This window comes from Rhipicephalus sanguineus, chromosome 4, assembly GCF_013339695.2.
Source record: "Rhipicephalus sanguineus isolate Rsan-2018 chromosome 4, BIME_Rsan_1.4, whole genome shotgun sequence".
NCBI lineage: Eukaryota > Metazoa > Arthropoda > Arachnida > Ixodida > Ixodidae > Rhipicephalus > Rhipicephalus sanguineus.
Genome location: NC_051179.1, coordinates 205,537,105 through 205,555,250, shown reverse-complemented (window position 1 = coordinate 205,555,250; position 18,146 = coordinate 205,537,105). Strand labels below are relative to the sequence as shown.

The 18,146-nt window shown below is 49.9% G+C and overlaps 1 protein-coding gene across 3 annotated transcripts in view; it reads left to right on the top strand.

Annotated features, from left to right (window-relative positions):
• The window catches only part of LOC119391051 (3-methyl-2-oxobutanoate dehydrogenase [lipoamide] kinase, mitochondrial), a 395,177-nt gene that overhangs the window by 362,716 nt on the left and 14,315 nt on the right, over positions 1 to 18,146 (top strand). For all 3 annotated transcript variants that reach the window (XM_049415029.1, XM_037658741.2, XM_037658740.2), the window contains one exon: positions 9,184 to 9,276. In XM_049415029.1, coding sequence (XP_049270986.1) covers positions 9,184 to 9,276 — 93 coding nt within the window. The remainder of the gene's footprint in view (positions 1 to 9,183; positions 9,277 to 18,146) is intronic.

The window sequence follows — 18,146 nt, the reverse complement described above, 5'->3', positions numbered from 1 at the left end:
CCCCCCCCCGGTCTGCCTCATGGGGGGCAGATCCCCCCCTGGCGCTGGCCCAGGATATTTTTAAGAGCTTGCCTTAGGTCCCCGGGTCGTCCTAACTCGCAGCTATTTTACAGGAGGCTGCCTATGCCCGCTTCTTTTTCATTTCAGCCATTTAATGTTCGGCTCGTGGGCCAGTGACAAGTCAAACATTCAGTGGAAAAATGCGCCTTAAACGGATTTTTACGTGCAGAATATGTTGTGTTGATGAACAACTGAAGCGACGACTTAAGCTATGACAAATTAAAATATTCGCCGGTGATTACGATACTGCCTAATTCGCTGAGCGCAGCCTCGTGTTCGGGCAACGCCATGTGTGTCTGAAGTTTTGACTATCCGCAGTTGTAGCAATGTAACCACGGAAACTGCCAGCGCTCGAGTGCTACGCACGCTATATACTTTGTGCATTGCAGCTGTCACGAACCAAGTGAGGGTGCGTTCCAATACTCACCGTAGACAGCTAAATAGACAGCTAAGTGGACAGCGGCCATCTTAAGTCCCATTCCAATTCTCACGTAGCCGGCAAAATAGACAGCTTCGAGAAGACAGCATCGGAGACAAAAACGATGCAGTCTACTTTGTTGTCCAAACAAGATGACTGCTCAGCGAAATGCTCGCGTAGCTCGGATCTCGCCGGTATGACCGTCTGCACACCAGTAGGCGCTTTTCCAGGCACTCAGTGTAAGCTACGTTAAATTTTCATAGGCTTGAACACGAAATAGGCTTAAGAAATAGCATTTACGTTTGTTTTTCTTAGCTTTCTCTTCTCGACGCGAGGTGGCATCACCGTCGCGTAGACGTCTTCTAGACGCGTTTCATTTCTCGGACAATATGGGCTCGATGCTGTCTTCTAAGCTGTCAGCGTAGACTGTCTACGATGCTGTCCAGAATTGGAACACGGGCTGAAACGCCCACAGCCCCGTTACGACAAGCGAAGCCAGCCGCAGTGCACGTGCCAGCCCTGCATGCGCACGAGCTCCGACCGAGGGGCCAGCGCGCGCGACAGAGGAAGAAAGCGGAGGCCAGTATCTCGTGATATCGACTGACTCCGCGTTCGCTCTCTTTCGTCCTCGTTCGCGCTATCGGTTACGCCGCTGACGCCAACGGCGATGCCGCTCAACATAGGAAAGGACTTGAACCCCGTAGTGAACGGTTTTGAGAACACAAAAATGATACTGAGAATACAAAGCAATCCCGACACAGTCAGTGAACGCTTTCGCACAAACTTACTCGCCAATAAAAAACGGGTAATTTCTTGGTTGCCTACATATTGGTACCCTTCGGCATGCCTGCTTATAAAAGTGCTTAGAAAAAATGGTACGCAGTTTTGATTTATCTGTAAAGGGTTTTAGTAAAAGTTCGGTCACCAATGAGCAACTCCATCTCTCGTCCAGAAAACAACCTTTGGCAGAAAGATTCGTAACCGCAGCTTCGCACAAGGTATAGTGGTAGCAAATAGTATTTGCTACCATCTCAGAATTACTTTCGGCCATCTTGAATTGAATTCACTGCCATAATTAAAACTTCCCGTGATAGCGTTAGCCTACTCTCTCCTGTATGGCGCATGTTTTAACAAAGTAAAGCCTATTAATAAACCCCACGCATTGCCTGAATCGATTTTACACGACGCAGTCAACGAGTAGCAGCCTACGCAACCTTTTTCGCTTTGAGCCAAGAGTTACGAGGTGGATCTATGTCTTTGTGTAAATTGAAAAATAAAACTGGGGTCTCCCACTTACAGATCATTATGTTATCGCGGACACCTAAGAGACTGAAGTTACATTAAATCATTTACTCTGGAAGTTGGACTCCTCTCTCTCTCTCTCTCTCTCTCTCTCTCTCTATCTATATATATAGTGTGAGAGAAAAATGTGGAAGAGCAAGTCGGGCCCCCGCCCCCTCTGATAAAATGAAAACTCTCCGCCTATGCTTGGCGACGTGAGGTATCGCTGCTCAAACTTCTGACACCATGTTCTATAGTAATGCACTGTAGAGTTCAATTATAAAACTAGTTTATTCAGAGCTCTAATGCAACATGACTGGGCGACGCCCTATAGGCGTCGTACCGCGATGCGAGTCGAGCGTCCAATGCCCCCGCGTAGATCGCGCGCCCTCTTAGATACCTGAGGCCCATGCCATCTGAGACCTGAGCCCATAAGCATCGCTCTCTGGATACCATCCAGCGCATTGCAACAATGGGGCATCTTCGAGGCCGTCCGCTGCTTCTGTCCAACGTCAGAAATGGCGCTTGTAACCATGCCGAAACGCTGTGATGACACTACATTGCAGAGTCCAAACAGCATGACGTTAAACTCGTACAGCCCATCAGGAGTGACAACAGCAGTCTTCGATCAGTAATGGTCGGGCATCGGAACTTGCCGATAACCCGAGCGTAAATTCAAAGCCGAGAAATATTCTGCTCTTTGCAAGCAATTCAGAGCGTTGTCGATGCGCAGCAACGGGTAGGCATCCTTCCGAGTTATCATTATAAAATACAGGTGGCGGTAGTCGACACAGATTCTGATAGATCCATCCTTTTTGCACACAAGCACAACGGGGGACGAGCAGGGGCTCTGGGATGGCTGGATGACACCACGTTTGAGCATATCATCGTCTTGCTCGTCGATAATACGCCGCTCCCTCGCTGACACCTGATATGGTCATTGGCATAACGGCGCATCACAACTGGTGTCATTGCGGTGCGTGACGCTCGTTGTGTGGCTCAAAGATGGTTGAGCAAAATCGAAGGAAGAGCGGAACTCTCGAAGAAAGGCCAAGAGTTCGCGTCGATGTGTCAGCGACACATCAGCAGCAACGCAAAGGTGGAAAAGGTCTGGAGCAGATGATGTGGCAACAGGTGATGTCATTGCATTCATCTGGAGGTGGGGTTGGTTTTCAGCAAACTCCAGAGAGCACAGGAAGTCATTGTCTTGTACGTTGCCCAAATATTCCCCGCGAAGTAAAGTAACAGAGGATGTGAGCGAGTTGAAAATCAGCATGATTGTAGCACCCGACCCATTGGTGAGTACAGCGAACGGCAGTCGTAGGCCGCGGCAGCGGAGGAATACCTGCGACGGGGTGAACAGAACAGCGGCCTTACAGGTCAGTGCTACAAGGGTGGACGTTTTCGGGGCTATATCTGCGTCTGCAGCAATGACAAGCAGCTCATTAGCGTCTGGAAGGGAATCCACCGAAAGAGAAGTTTGCAGCGGCCAGGGGCGTAGCCAAGGGGGGTTGGGGGGTTCAAACCCCCCCCGAAAATTTTCAGTTTTGCTTGCGTATATAGGCACGCACACATAAAAGCGCACGCACGAACATACATAAAAAATTTCTGGCACGGCAGGAACGGACTCAGCATAGAGCGCATAGCCACTAAAGCAGACTCCATGTCTAAACTAATCAAACGCGTCGCCAACAAACAAGGCGGACTATCGGAAGAAAATCTACGGCGTCTCTTCCATGCTTTTCTCATGAGCCACATAAATTACGTAGCCGTAGCTCACCCCTGGACCAAAGGGGATGAGAACAAGCTTAATCTAATCATTAGAAAGAGTATGAAACAGGTACTTCGACTCCCCATTCAAACCAACACAAAGAAACTCGTGGCACTAGGCCTTCATAACACTTTCAGTGAGATTGTCGAGGCCCAGAAGCTAGCCCAGATTGCTCGACTCTCCTCGACAGAGGCGGGAAGGCAACTCCTGGCCTACCTCAAAATAAGTTCTCCGATCATCAACCAAAGAGAGTGCACGCTGCCGTCAGAGCTTCGAGAACGCCTCATCGTTCCCCCGCTCCCACGTAACATGCACCCGAAATACAACCCCGGCCGATGTAAGGCCAGAGCAGCCGCCCTCCTCAAAACGGCTGCTGCAATGCCCGATTCGGTAGCTTTCGTAGACGCCGCTCAATACGTCAAATTTCAGCACTTCGTCGCAGCCGTTACGTCGCTGCAAGGCGAACACCTCACTTCTCTAACACTCCCCAACACGGATGCAGACCGCGCAGAACAGGTAGCTATAGCATTAGCTCTGGCGACCACGGATCGCACAACAGTCTACACAGACTCCAAAGCCGCAGCACAGGCCTTTCGCACCGGCTCGGTTTGTAAAGAGGCAGCCCGCGTGCTCTCGCGTGCAACGTGGGCCGATACTAAACACTTGATCTGGTTTCCCGGCCACGTGGGCCAAGATGCTCACCCCCTCGTCCCCAACGCCAACGAGCTAGCTCACTCCCAGGCGCGAGACCTTACTCGCCGCGCCAGGAAAGAGGGCGGCCCGAGGCCCAAGGGCGAGCCATGGCAGCGGGACCCGCTCCTAACGTACAACGAAATTTGTCAGCACCACGACCTACTATACTCCTGACCTGCCCAGATGTCCCCTCTCCAGCGCCCACGTTCTAGTTCATACCTCTTGCCGCTAGGGATGTAACCTACGAGCGTTGTGGCGCTAGTCAGCACCTGTTCGTTGACGTCAGCTTTAACGCTCGTGATGATGTTTCGCCAGCGCAGAGCGCTCATATCATGTAATTATTATTCATAAATGCAAAATACTTTGAAAATAAAAATACGGAAAGCGAATTAGAACTTTTTTTGCATTTAAAAGGACACATCCGTCCTACACTATGCAAGTCTACGGCTTCTCAGGTTAGTCAACCAGTGCGCAGTAAATACTTAACCGCACAGAATAGCTTACTTGACCCTCGGTCTAAGTTTGCAGAAACAGTCACATAATGTCGGCAGTTCGTCACATAATACAGGCGTTCTTACTCCAGCGCCGTCCAAACGGTCGCAGAGTAGCAGACGAACAGGTTATAGGAAGCGCCACCTACGGCAAGCGGTTGAACTAGAGCGGGGACGCGCGCTCCCATAGGACCCCCGATATCTGGGCAGGTCAGGAGTACAGTAGGTCGTGGTCAGCACTACCGCCTCGAGCGCAGAAAGTTTCCTCTGCCTCACCCTCATCTAACGAGACCGCAAACTCTCACTTTACGACTGTTACAAACAGGTGCTTACCCTTCACCTATCATTTATTCACGATTCATGAATGAAATAAAGCCGGGTTGCCTTCGATGGGGGCTCCCGAGATGTAATCTACAACATATGCTGTGGCAATGCTCCATGCTGCGCGCGGCTGCAGGGTCTCCAGCCACTGAAGAAGAATGGACCACTCTCCTCACCAGTCCCCAAGAGGACGACCAACTTCGGGCTGTCCAGAGAGCCCACGACCTGGCCGTCGAGTTTAACCTCCCGGTCCCGTCGTGGACGCGGCCCGCGGATGAGCCCTGACTCGCTCTTCTCAGGACCAAATAAAGTTCAGTTCAGTTCAGTTACGCCCCTGGCAGCGGCATAAGGGCGACTTCTGCACTGGAGCAACCTATGATGGCACGATAACTCGAAAGGAAGTCCCATCCGAGAATGGCATCGTGGGAGCATGACAGTAGTACAAAAAACTCGACCTTGAATAGCGACACGAGGGGTGCACACAGCTGCTATGTACTGTGAGCTGGCAGTGCGGAGCATTAGTCCCGAGAGCACCTTTTTTAACTTGTTCTCGCAGATTACAGAAGCGGCGGCCCGTGTCAGTAAGCGCTTGTCTGGCAAACCCTTCAACGTTCACATCGGTAACATTTGGCAGCGAAAAACATGAAGGTCTTGGGCAGTTCAACACGCACGCAGCTCTTGCCTCCGGAACTGCAGCAATCAGTTTCCCTCTTCAGTATAGTTGGTCAGCGATGCATGAGTGACAGCAAATGTCGTCGAGGAGATGGGGACCGGCAGTTGGCTTAGGGTCTATGATAGTCAATGGTGAACCTTAATAGCGGCCTTGACGACAACGCAACAGGCCTGCCCACGGTGTCAAACGGGCAAGGACCTTGGCAACAGTGGCAGCTCGATAGCGTGTTGGCCATCGTGAGTGCTTGACGAACAATCTCGCAGACTGCCTACGCAGCACGTCGAAGCTCTGACATAGTGAGATGAGTGCAGGGATCGTAGTGGGATTTCTTGCGAGCAGCATCTGAACGGCGCCGTCCTCGATGCCCTTCAGAGTGTGCTTGTATTTCTGCTACTCAGTCGTGGCGGAGCTTGAAGCAGTCACATAAATTCAGGACATCCTCGATGTAGCCCCTGTAGTTCTCGCCTGGTTGCTGCTGGGCACGTTGACGCAAGCGCTGCTCAGTGTGGAGCTTGCGAGCCATAGGCCATCCAAAGATGTCCTTAATGGAAGCCTTGAAAACAGACCAAGTTGGAATCTCAGCCTCGCGGTTGTGATACCACAGTTGTGCAGTGTCCGCAAGAGAAAACATGACATGGCCAAGGTTTATTTGATCTTCCCATTTGTTACTGACTCTTTCCATTTGGTGCTGACTCTCGTATCTGACACCCAATCTTCCACATCCAATTGACCTGAGCCGGAGAAGATGAGTGGACCTCGCTGAGGATACTCGGTGCCGCAGCTGACGTCAGCGGCCGAAGGTCCAGACTGGAGGGGGGTCTTGTTGGCCATGTTGGTGTCGCGAGCATGGGCGAGCTTACGGGAACGAAACTCCAGGTTCGTACAGGGAATCCACGTGCCTCCACCAAATGTCGCATGATTTATTCATTCATAAGCATCAAAGAACAATGAGGGACGTCAAGGGTGAACATCATGGAACGGCGGGCATCACTGAGCTAAAATCCAGCGCAAGCTCGGGTCACGTGGCTACACTAACACTATGGCGTGCTTGCTTGGCTGCGTCTTCATCGTTTTGTATTGTTCACTACAAAACAAACAATTCTAAGCCTCGTAAGCAGAAGAAAACATCTCTATGCTATAATGTAGTAGTCTTTTAGTGCTACAATAAGTAGTCTTCTATCCTCTCCACAAAGCTCTCTATGCTATCCATGCGAATAATTTCCCGGGGCAAAGCGTTCCATATTTCAATAGAAGCAGGTAAAAATGAAAATTTGAATGTGTCGCAGCGTGTGACGTGTGACGCCTGATGTCATGACGCTTTCTATGGGAGTGACGATGTGGTGGTTTCAGGTGCTCATGCTTATCTATGTTTATGTGATGATGACAAAGCAAGAAAAGAAATTTCGTTGCTGCCACCGGCCACTGCGAGCAAGTGTAAAAATTGCTGCAGCATTCCAAAAAGCAGTGACGCTATCCTGACGGGAATGCTTCGAGTAGATGAAGCGTAGTACCTTATTTTGTATTCTTTCCAGTCTGTCTGCGAGGTATTGGCCGCGAGATCGAGCGGAGCCGCCGCCTGGCGGCTTCCGGCCGAACCGCGCCTAGTGTGGATTGCTCCATGCGTCGTCTGCTAGCCACGTTTTGTTTGCATGTGCGCGTACGTCATGCAGGTCCTCAAAATGCGGTTTGTTTCATTGCGTTAGTGCAACTTTAACCGCTCGTACGTATGCCTAGCACGATGTAAACAAGCATTTGCCCTTGATCGGCTGTAAATGTACTGTCATAAAATCAGTGAATGCACTTGTCAAGAGTGCTGTGTGTGGTCGTCGTACCCTCCGTTCATGAGAGTCATATCACTGTAGGTGCCGCTCTGTGGTCCAAGCGCATTGCAAAGTGCACTTGGCGTTGCCCTAAAGATGAGAAGTGGTAAAAAAAGAAAGGTTCTCATGCACTTGCGCATTGTGGTTAGGTGCATAATTTCAGGACTCGTTTGTAGGTTAGCAACGAGTTTTAGTTGTGTACGGTCCTGCTCCCACTGCAGAGAAATATTTGTCAAGTTACGCCTGACACTTCGGTACTTAAATTGTCCCCTAAACAGAACAAAAAATGGAATGACACGGAAATCGCAAAACTGAGTTGCCTTGCGCAATTATAACTTGTGGCGAAATGTGTACAAGGACACCCGTGTACTTAGATTAAGCTACGCGTTAGAGCCCTGATGGTCAAAATTAATCCGAACGGCGTACTTTACATTTATGTCGTAGTAATTTCACGCGAAGCCACATCTTTTTCTCTTTACATTACTTCGAGCGCTTGTGTTGCGTTGTTATAGTGGATTGACGGAAGGCAGCGGACATTATTCACATGAAAAAAGTACTTTGGTCCCGTGAAATAACCGGGCCTTTGTTCCATTACTGTCGTGCAAGTAATCAATCGAAAAAAGAAAAACAAGCGTGTGCGTGTTAAACGTCTCCGTAGCGCTAAAGTGCTGTCAGGCTTTCCTCATTAAACCCATCCCCTCGATATTTTCTTTTTGTTCTGGAAGAAATAAAGATACCACCACCACCCATCAACTGTACTACATTTCATGGAGAACTGAATAAGAAATGCGGATGAATATTTGAGCACGCAGTGCACATAGTGCTATACTTGAACTCCTCGTGCAGGAATACGGGCTTTCTTCTGTTGGGGGTATCCAGGTGAACAAGAAGTAAATATTTAATTCAGTCGCACTACAGCAGTGCGACATGCAGTGCGTAGTAGGTGGAACACAAGCTAAACATGTACAAATACAATAACAAGGAAACGTCATCCATTGCGAAAACGCCGACTGTTGCCGAAGGCGAGCAACCAGTTCGTTTTCAGAATGCGCTTCTCTCACAAGTAATAGTAACGTTCGGCGCGCTTCGTGCATTCATTAGGGAATGAAGAGCGCACACATTACCAGAAAGCTGCAGTCAACGCATTTTGTTTGCCGGAAATCGGGTCAAATCACTCACAACGAAGCGCTGTTGTGTGCGTTTGTGTACGCGCCGACAACCGCCTATCCACACTAGCGCGGCGACAGTGCTGCCACCTGTAACCCGATCTCGCGGGGAATACCTGATGTTCCCAAGTATACCGCCATATTCGAGAATGGGGCGCACTAGAGTTTTATAGGGGCTAACTTCCGAGTGGCTTCGTGCTATGAATGGGTGGTTGTCAATTTCCCTTTCTTAACCATCTTGTAGAATCCTGCAGAAATCATTTGCAAGTATACAAGGCTCGCCCCTCCCCCCTGGTTGGTATACTGCATTATGCATGGCTGTGCAGAGTTGCTTGGCACATACTTGCTTTCTGTGGAACTTCTCTTTCTACGACACCGGCCTTACTCCAAACTTAAACAGCTCTGCTGTTAAAAAGCAGTGTATAGCATTGAAGCATAGTTTTCAATAATTCAACTGTGAACGGAACTTCTTTGTTTCCACTTCCTCAGAGCTACAGTGGAAAACCACATGGACAGCCCGGAATCTAGCCTCCCTCCTGTAACTATTACCATTGCCAACAACGACATTGACTTCATCATCAGGTAAGTAGTCTAGCTGGTGGTTCGTTTTTTTATTGACAGATTTGCATGATTGTATGATGTAATTCCATATCATTACCACCAAAGTCTCATGGGTGCACATAGGGTCATTATGTATTAGCATAAACAACAGGATACTATCAGTAGAGGCCCATATGAACAGTATTGGCGCATAATTCCACAGAGTGTATAGCACATGTAAGTACACTGTAGCACAAGTAACAAATGTGGCATGCAGTACTTTTTCAAAATTCTGAGGCATGATTATTTTTAGCACCAAGGTGGGTGCTGAGGTGAAGGCCAGGATTTGATGGGGTAGCTCTGCAGAAAACAGTTTTGCGACAAGGGCAAAGTGATAAATGCGATGGGAACAGATTGGAACGTGTTATACGATGTAAGGCTAGCAGCAGACTCATTTAGGAAATGCAGCTGCTGCAGCGAGCAAAGTGACCTTCTTCAAAATTGGCTAGCGCGAAAATGGACAAGGACTGAGAAGGAACACTGATGTACAGGACAGGCGCTACTCGCAACTAAACTTTATTCAGAAACGTCTTCCTACATATATACACAGCCGAGTGGCGCGCGCAGGCGCAATGCACATGACAGTCGACATGCTAATCAGGACCGGGAACCAAAACATATTCGCATTACAACCAAGTGTCTAAGAACAGTCTTTCCTTACTGCGCAGAACAACCCGGTCCCGGTCCTGATTAGCATGTCGACTGTCATGTGCATTGCGCCTGCGCGCGCCACTCGGCTGTGTATATATGTAGGAAGACGTTTCTGAATAAAGTTTAGTTGCGAGTAGCGCCTGTCCTGTACATCAGTGTTCCTTCTCAGTCCTTGTCCATTTTCGCACTAGCCAATTTTGAAGATTATGAACCAACTAGCCCAACAACGTATACTCTAAAGTGACCTTCGTGCTGTCCACGGCTTCAACACAAACTTTGTGATCCCTTCTGAAGAGAAACTGCGGGCATCTGCGCCTTGTTGCTCAAAGGGCGCATTTCCCCCTTCCTGTATACCATGAGGTGAACATTCTTTGGAGTTGGTGATTGTGTGTCTTCTCCATTCGGTACAGCTGCCATGGTGGCTAGTTTCATTGCGGCGTAGCTGACAGCCAGACTTCACGCACTGTCATTTCAGAACCAGAATTACAGAATTAGGTGCAACACAGTGATGTATGTACACAAGACCTTGATGTGTGTATAATCTTCAGATGAGCTGGAACAGCTTGCAGGGATGCAACAGCTGCGCCAATTGCGCCAATTTGATGCAATTCCTTATTTTTGCGCCAAGCTGAGCCAAAACCGTGAAATTTGTTAAAGGACCCCTGACAGCAAAATTTTTGTTGGTGACTTTTTTACTGTAATTTGTAGCTTTGGGTCTGGTAATCCCTAAGTTAAATCGTAAATGCTCTAGCGTATCGTATAACTAATTCTAGCGTAGTTAATTGTGACCATTTTGGCGTCACTTCAAAACGCCCGCCTAAAAACCACAAGAAACTAGCGACCCATGCGGGGAGCGTCAAAGACCACGTGCACTCAAGCTGTGGTGACGTAGAAAGCGCGGTTTTCAAATCGGGGCCCCGCGCGCGGTAGAGATTGAAAGTATGTGGGTGCCTCGGTATGGGTTAAACCTGTTAAGCGCGTGACCCCTCACGAAAACTACCTCGAGAGCAGCCCGACAACAAAGCGAGAGGGGTGCGGAACAATAGGCCTCGCCGGGTGCCAGTCGTCGTATTGTGCATGTGCGCCCCGCAAACGCACGCCGCACGCTTCGACACAGCAAAGAGAGTGAAAGCATGGCTGGCAGTCGGCTCCAAACACACTCAGAGATCGTCGACGTCATTGTTACTAGCGTATCGTCACTCAGGGTGATTTTTGTGCAATGTATCACACCGAACACGTAGCACTAGTGTCGATGTTGCAGGGCAGCCGATTTTTTGTTTTTTCTCCTACGCTGTTTGACATCGAATTAAAATAACTTCCACGCGACGGATGCCGTTCAAATTTGGCCAAGAAGACCTATGCATACCAAGCGATCGAATGATGGGCACATCTCGATCTTGAAATTTGATGTCAGTGCTCCTTTAAAATTGCGCCACGCTGCGCCAAAATGCCCGACCAGCTTAAAAATTCTCAGTTGCGCAAATTTTAGCGAGAAATGGAGGCAGCGTTGGTCATCTGCAGTGTGAGGGCATCGTCATCCAATACAGACGCGCAGACTCTAAACCCTAACCTCCCCCCCCCCCCCCCCCCACGCAAAAGAAAAGAAAAAAGTCAGTTTCACTGCAAGGACGAAGCAATGAATGCGATAGCTACAAATTGTAATGTTATACGAAGTGAGGCTGGCAGCAAACTCTTTTGTATCCGATCTCGCGTAACTCTACAAAACGTTGGTGTAAGAGAATACGGCCGCTCTAGGGAAAGATGCTCTTTCTGCACAGTCTTCGCATTGAGAGCGCAGCATGTAGCAGGATATACGAGCCGCCCGCTGATGGCTGCCGAGATAGCGCGCGCGCCAGCGATCGCGACCGCGCCCTTAGAATCAAAGTTCAAAGTTGCTGCTCGAGCGACAGTCCCCTCCCCCCCGCCCCCCTCTCGCGTCTTCTCATGCTCGTTCAAGACAGGCGGGGCGCTTCCTCTACGCTTCGATGGTAGACTTCCCGAGCGGAGTGGTGTTATCGCATGCGCCCTCCGAGCGACGGAGATGGGCTGGCTTTTTTGATACCTGCTTCAGCCGCGTTCGTCGCCCGCACTCGCGCGCTTTTACCCGCGGTAGAACATAGTATGCACACGGATATGTTATAAATTTGGACTTTGTACGAGAGATGACGGCAAAAACTCGTCGAGAGTGTCCATATAGTTGCTATCGCAATAGAAAAGGACAGTAGTTCTCAAATTTCCTGATGCTTGTTTTATTGCATGCAGAACGCCTTTTAAGCCACTTTTGCCGCAGTACACTGGTGTCCTGCGGAAAAACATACTGAGATTTAGAAGGGTCTATTAGTACTTACTGTCAGGGACACAGCACATTTTGTTCCTTAATTACTCATTCGTGCACGCGCCGTACTGGTATGATCGCTGACGTCTAAAAAATTATTGGCAATCATTTGGAGCTGCTGTGTACGGCGTTTCTGCGGCCTTGCGAAACAATAGACAAAAGCGTATGCCAGTTTTCTTTTTTCGCTACACCCACGTGCTCCTGCTTTACGAATCTCCCAAATTTCCAGGTTGCCAGGTTCGCAGGTCCACATTAGCATTTCCCGTGCCTGTCGAATTATTTGACACGTCCTCCAAATGCTAATGTGGACTTAGTGTTTGTTCGCACTGACTTATTCATTGTTCGCACTGTGGGGTGGCTCAACACACTGCTTTCATTGAAATAGCAATGTTCACGTGCACTGTGCACGAATTAGCTGATGTTGAATGGTTTTTACATATTTTGTTTTCTTTTCTAAAAGTAAACCTTCTTTGTTATACTGCTCCAAATTTGAGATTTCGGGCTAAAAATTCAGGTTTTTTTTTCGTAACCTGCTCCAAACTTGGGTTTTTGTGCTCCAAAAGGAACATTTTGCTGCTCCAAAAATTGCTCCAAATCCTATTTCGGCTGTTGCACCCCTGAGCTGGTCTTCCCGTGTGCATAGGTCTCGGAGACTTAAAGGCAAAGCGGGAGGCTTTGCAGAGCATCTCCTCTGCTTGTGCTCCTCATCACACAAGTGTTGTAAATTTCAGGAAATTGAGATCTGTTGCTGTTTTCCTATGCATGCATGAAACCATGTTTGTTAAGTTCATTAGTAAGGCAAAAGACTGATTTGTCTCAAGAGTCAGAAAATGTGGCGTCAGCATGAGCAGTCCGGAAAAAAAAACTCGGTTACAAAAGTCGATAAAAGGTTGCACGATACTGACGTCAGTGTCCATCAACAGGGTAAACACGATAGGTAACGAAAGTCGCACGATCTCAGTGTCACACGGCATCATCATTGGCATCATCCTGCTACATTTAAGGCGGGGCTAGTTGGTGTCTTGAATAATATTACATGTTTACTAGCGAAAAAGACGTGGACGAGAAGAAGGCATACGGGACAACGCTAGGCGTATTCCTTCTTCTCGTCCACGTCTCTTTTGCTAGTAAACATGTCATCATCCTGCTATTTCATCACGACATCACAAATCATCAAAACTTGTGAGGTTGCTGCGACATGATGTGATGAATTGACAACTACAAAGGTGGGCAGAAGTGGTGTGACACCAGGTGAGGTACAGAAAGCTTGGAGGACCACCGTGGCAGTTAGAGTGCTCGGCCGCATTTCGATGGAGGCCATATTAAAGTACACCAGGGTGATTCCACGTAAGATCGAACGAACAATGGCTGGTCAACCTCTTAAATTTATTTCGAAATTTTAGATATTATTGCCTGATGAGTGGAAAGAAGAGATCCGCAATTTGTTTTTGCCACCAAAAATTTTTTCGAAGCACGGGAAATCAATAATGGCGAAGAGGTGGAGTGGAGCGCTTATCCGCTCTGCTGTTTTGCCGAACTTTCGTTATGCATTGCACAAAATATACTAAAGTTAAATAGCTGAAATTTCTTTAACTAAATATATGCATGTTTTTGCTTCTGCTCAGGTATTTTTAGTTTTTATGTGTGTTAGATGCAAAACGAATGATGATTCGGGAGACGTGAGGGAAAGACTGGCAAAAACTGAACGGTTACTTTAACATAACAACGTTTATTTAGCTAAAGTAAAGAAAAACTGCTGGAGAGACAAGAATACGGCGTCTCTCCAGTTGCACAGCCGTCCCTCTTCTGCTTTCTCTCGGGAGTCGGGGCCCGCGCGCAGTCGCACTCCCGCGCTCACCACAGGGGGTCCACTTCGGTGTCCCATTACAGCTCCGGCCACCGGCCGGCTCGGCTCGCACAGTGGTCGTGGCCTGGCGCCATCTTTCGAGCCCCGTCTCGCACAACAAGAGCGCGCACACTCGGCCGTCCTGCAATTACCGACCGTCCCGGTCGGAATCACTGTCTGAAGTATCCGTGTCGATCTCGTCCTGGCCCCACAGCTTTAGCTTGTCCACTGGAGCGATGCTGCTGTATGCTCTCCTCCCGCGTCGTGCACTGAGCAGCATCCCGATGCGATATCGGTCGTTGGGCAGTTTTGCCGTGATGATGTACGGTCCTTTGTATTTCTCCTTGAGTTTCCTTGATTCACCACACGCTGTAGGCTCTCGCTCGACCAAAACGACATCTCCCGGTTCGTAAGTCGGCGCTTCTGAACGTTTCTTGTTGTATCTTGCCTGCTGTTTCCGTTGGTCTTCGCGAATGCTCTCGGCCGCAGATGTTCGCTTGGCCTCTACCTGACGGTCGAATTCCTCGGCAAGAGCGTCATCCACGCAGTCGGCGTTGATGTTCCGTGGCCTATAGTTGAACAGCAGTCCGAACGGAGTGGTCTTCGTAGCTTGATGAAGCGTGTTGTTGATTCCCCATTGCACCTGAGGTAAAGTCGTGTCCCAGTCTTTGCCGTCCGTGTTCTTCGTCAAGCTTGCGACCGCTGGGGTAATCATGCGATTGTATCGCTCGACTTGACCATTAGCTCGTGGCGTCGCAGTGGCGTTTTTCACGTGCTTGATGCTGAAGGCGTCACACGTTGCCTTGAATTTGGCGCTCGTGAAGGCAGTTCCGCGATCAGTGATCACCTTTTCAGGCTCTCTATCCGCAAAGGAAAGCCGATATGAACAATACCTTACAGGTTCTTCGGCTGTAATTTTGATCTTCTTTTCCGCTGCATTGGTGCGGCCAATCTCCGCGACGCTGTCGGCAAAGCAGTCGCGATGCTCCCCGATGAGTCGGTCGAGTTTCTCACGGTGCTCCGGTGTGACGCTTGGGCCCTTTTTGACTTTCGCGCTCACCGTTGAACATGGTTGCATGGCGCTGCAGCTCGGTTTCACGCCCTGCATCGGCTGTTCATCGAGGTAGCACACCTCCGCTCGCGCAACCCGCTCGTTGGCTTTGATGTTGAGTGCCTGGTACGAAACGTTCATCACAGGAATGGACGCCTCGTTCGCCGCATCCATGCTGACGACGCAACGCGGTACGCAATGTTCGCGCTCCTCTTGGCACCTGAGTTGGGCGTCCACAAAGACATCTGCGTTGGGTTCGCTGCCCGTAACGTAGAGCTTGAGAAACCCAACGTAGTTCGGCGGAACCACCGTTGACTCTTTGGCCCAAAGGCACTCCGGGCGCCTCGGGAGATCCGGAACTTCGAGGGACTGTAGCGTGTCGTCACGTTCGTCCACATTTTTCTCCTCCTCGAAGATCCGCACGGTGTTCCGTCGCCTCACAATCGTAACGTGAGGTTGCTCGGTGAAGGGTTGTCCCACGATGACAGGAATCGCCTGTGACTCGTTCGGCACGATCAGCACGGGGACGTTGGCTGTTGCTTGGTCGACTGTGAGGTCAACGTTCGCCTCACCACACGGCGTCACACGTCCTGACCCGTAGCCCCCGATGGTCAGCGGCTTCGCTATCAATGAGTATTTGATCCCGATCCGATCAGCATCCTCACGCCGAATAGTGACACACTGACTGCCGAGATCAACGTACGCTCTCAGTTCGCTCCCGTTTACCTTAGCCAGCATGAAGTACTTTTCGTTGGCCGCGTCCGCTGCACGGATGTTGAGATCCACCACGCTTTGAAAAAGGCGCGGCCCGCTTTCCCTTTCCCTGCAGTTTTGGGCTTCGTGACCACTTCGGTTACAAATGCTGCACCTCGCCCTCCGCTGTGGACTCGGGCAGTTGAGAGAGAGATGACCGTACTTGTTGCAGTTAAAACAGCGCAGCCCTCCTTTTTCGGAAGGGGGGGTTTTCCTCCTCGGTTCGGACGGTTCGGTCTCCCTCCTCGGTTCTAAGTTTTGTTGGTTTTGTTGACTCTCGTTCAAGGCCGTTTCCGCGGCTCGGTTTTCGTTGTTGCCGTGGCCCGCAAGATTCCGAAATTCGCTCGCCTTCGAATGTTTTATGTCCCGGGAGCCGACAGCTCCGACGCGCTCTTCGACACGCTTGAGGCAACACAGAAGCTCCTCCGGAGAGTCGTACGTGCGGGTGCTAATGGCTCGGATGGTGTCCTGATTGTTTAGGCCGGTGATCAAATATTCGATACATGCCTCATCGCTCAGGTTGCAACGACGTGCTTTTGCCAATTTGTCATAATAGTAGCACTCGATGGGCTCACCTCGCTTATAGATTCGGTCCTCCATTTCCCGGTGAAGCCTCTGCATTCCTGCTGTCGTGGGGAAGGCACGTTTGAGCTCCACCTTCCACTCGGGCCAAGTTTTGTTAACAGACAGGAGGGAGTCGTACCACATCTTCGCCGGTCCGTGCAACTTCGCGAGCGCATGGCAAGATGTTACTCTGTCGGTCCAACGGTAGACTTCCGCTAGGTCGTCCACACGTCGAATCCACGCGTCGACGGTTGACGAGTCCGACGAAGTTGGGTCGAACAAAGGAACCAGGCGCGATGTCTCTCCCGCGCTGATTACAGGCATGGCTGCTGCGTGTTGCGACTGGAGCTGCGCGATCCCGTTGATGGCTTCCCTCACTGCTGCTTGTACGGTGGCTTGAAGGACTGCCGCCATGTCGAACGCTGGTGCGGGTGTCGTAGTGGTGCCGCTGGTCGATGCGCTGTCGGGCACGCCTCGGCTTGCGCTGCCTTCCCCGCCGTCGGTGCTCCGCCATTCGCCATCTTCTTCGCTTGTCGGAGCCGTTGAAGATGTTCCGTTGCGAGTGACAGGCATGGTTGGGTTCGATGGTTGACTTCTGGGCGTACGCTATCCCACTTCTGAATTGTTAGATGCAAAACGAATGATGATTCGGGAGACGTGAGGGAAAGACTGGCAAAAACTCAACGGTTACTTTAACATAACAACGTTTATTTAGCTAAAGTAAAGAAAAACTGCTGGAGAGACAAGAATACGGCGTCTCTCCAGTTGCACAGCCGTCCCTCTTCTGCTTTCTCTCGGGAGTCGGGGCCCGCGCGCAGTCGCACTCCCGCGCTCACCACAGGGGGTCCACTTCGGTGTCCCATTACAGCTCCGGCCACCGGCCGGCTCGGCTCGCACAGTGGTCGTGGCCTGGCGCCATCTTTCGAGCCCCGTCTCGCACAACAAGAGCGCGCACATGTGTAGCGTAGATGTTTTTTATGAAAAACCTCGAAATTGGCCCAGGAAACGTTATTTTCTTTACTTTGAAGGTCTTTACCTCAAAAAAGCCTTATAGCAGAGCGACAAAAATTCCACATTACGTTCTTCGCATGCTTATCTACCAAACTGCCAAATCTTATATTTATATAACGTTTCAGTAAAGAGATATGATCGGGCTAAGCTCAAGAAAACACCGAACAATGGAAACTTCTGACGACAATTAAAAAAAAAACATTTTTTATATTTCTTAAACTTTGTCCACGCATTCTCCTCCACATCAGCTTTCACAATCATTGAAAACGCGTTGCGTAATGTCGTTGCACTAATAGTTACGGCCCCTCCAATGAGACCCTTAGGCAAGGATTGGCAATTCCGACTTCTTGCCCAGCAAGTGTATAAAATGCAGGCCGGATTAAATTTCTTTTTTATTAAAAGGCCAGCAGGCACCAAAAAGGTGTCGCCGGCACTGAAGACGTTAATTTTGAAATTATTTGGTCACTGCAGCGACCACGAGCGCGGGGCTACCGAGCAGGCGCGCGCGCACCCCAGATGCTCGTTGTAAGAGACGGCGCAGTGAGAGCTCGTTTTCGTGTCTTCAGACCGATTGAGTTCGGAACAGCAACACCTCTCGGGTGACTTGAACGCACGTGCACCGGTAGTGGCAGTGATTTGGT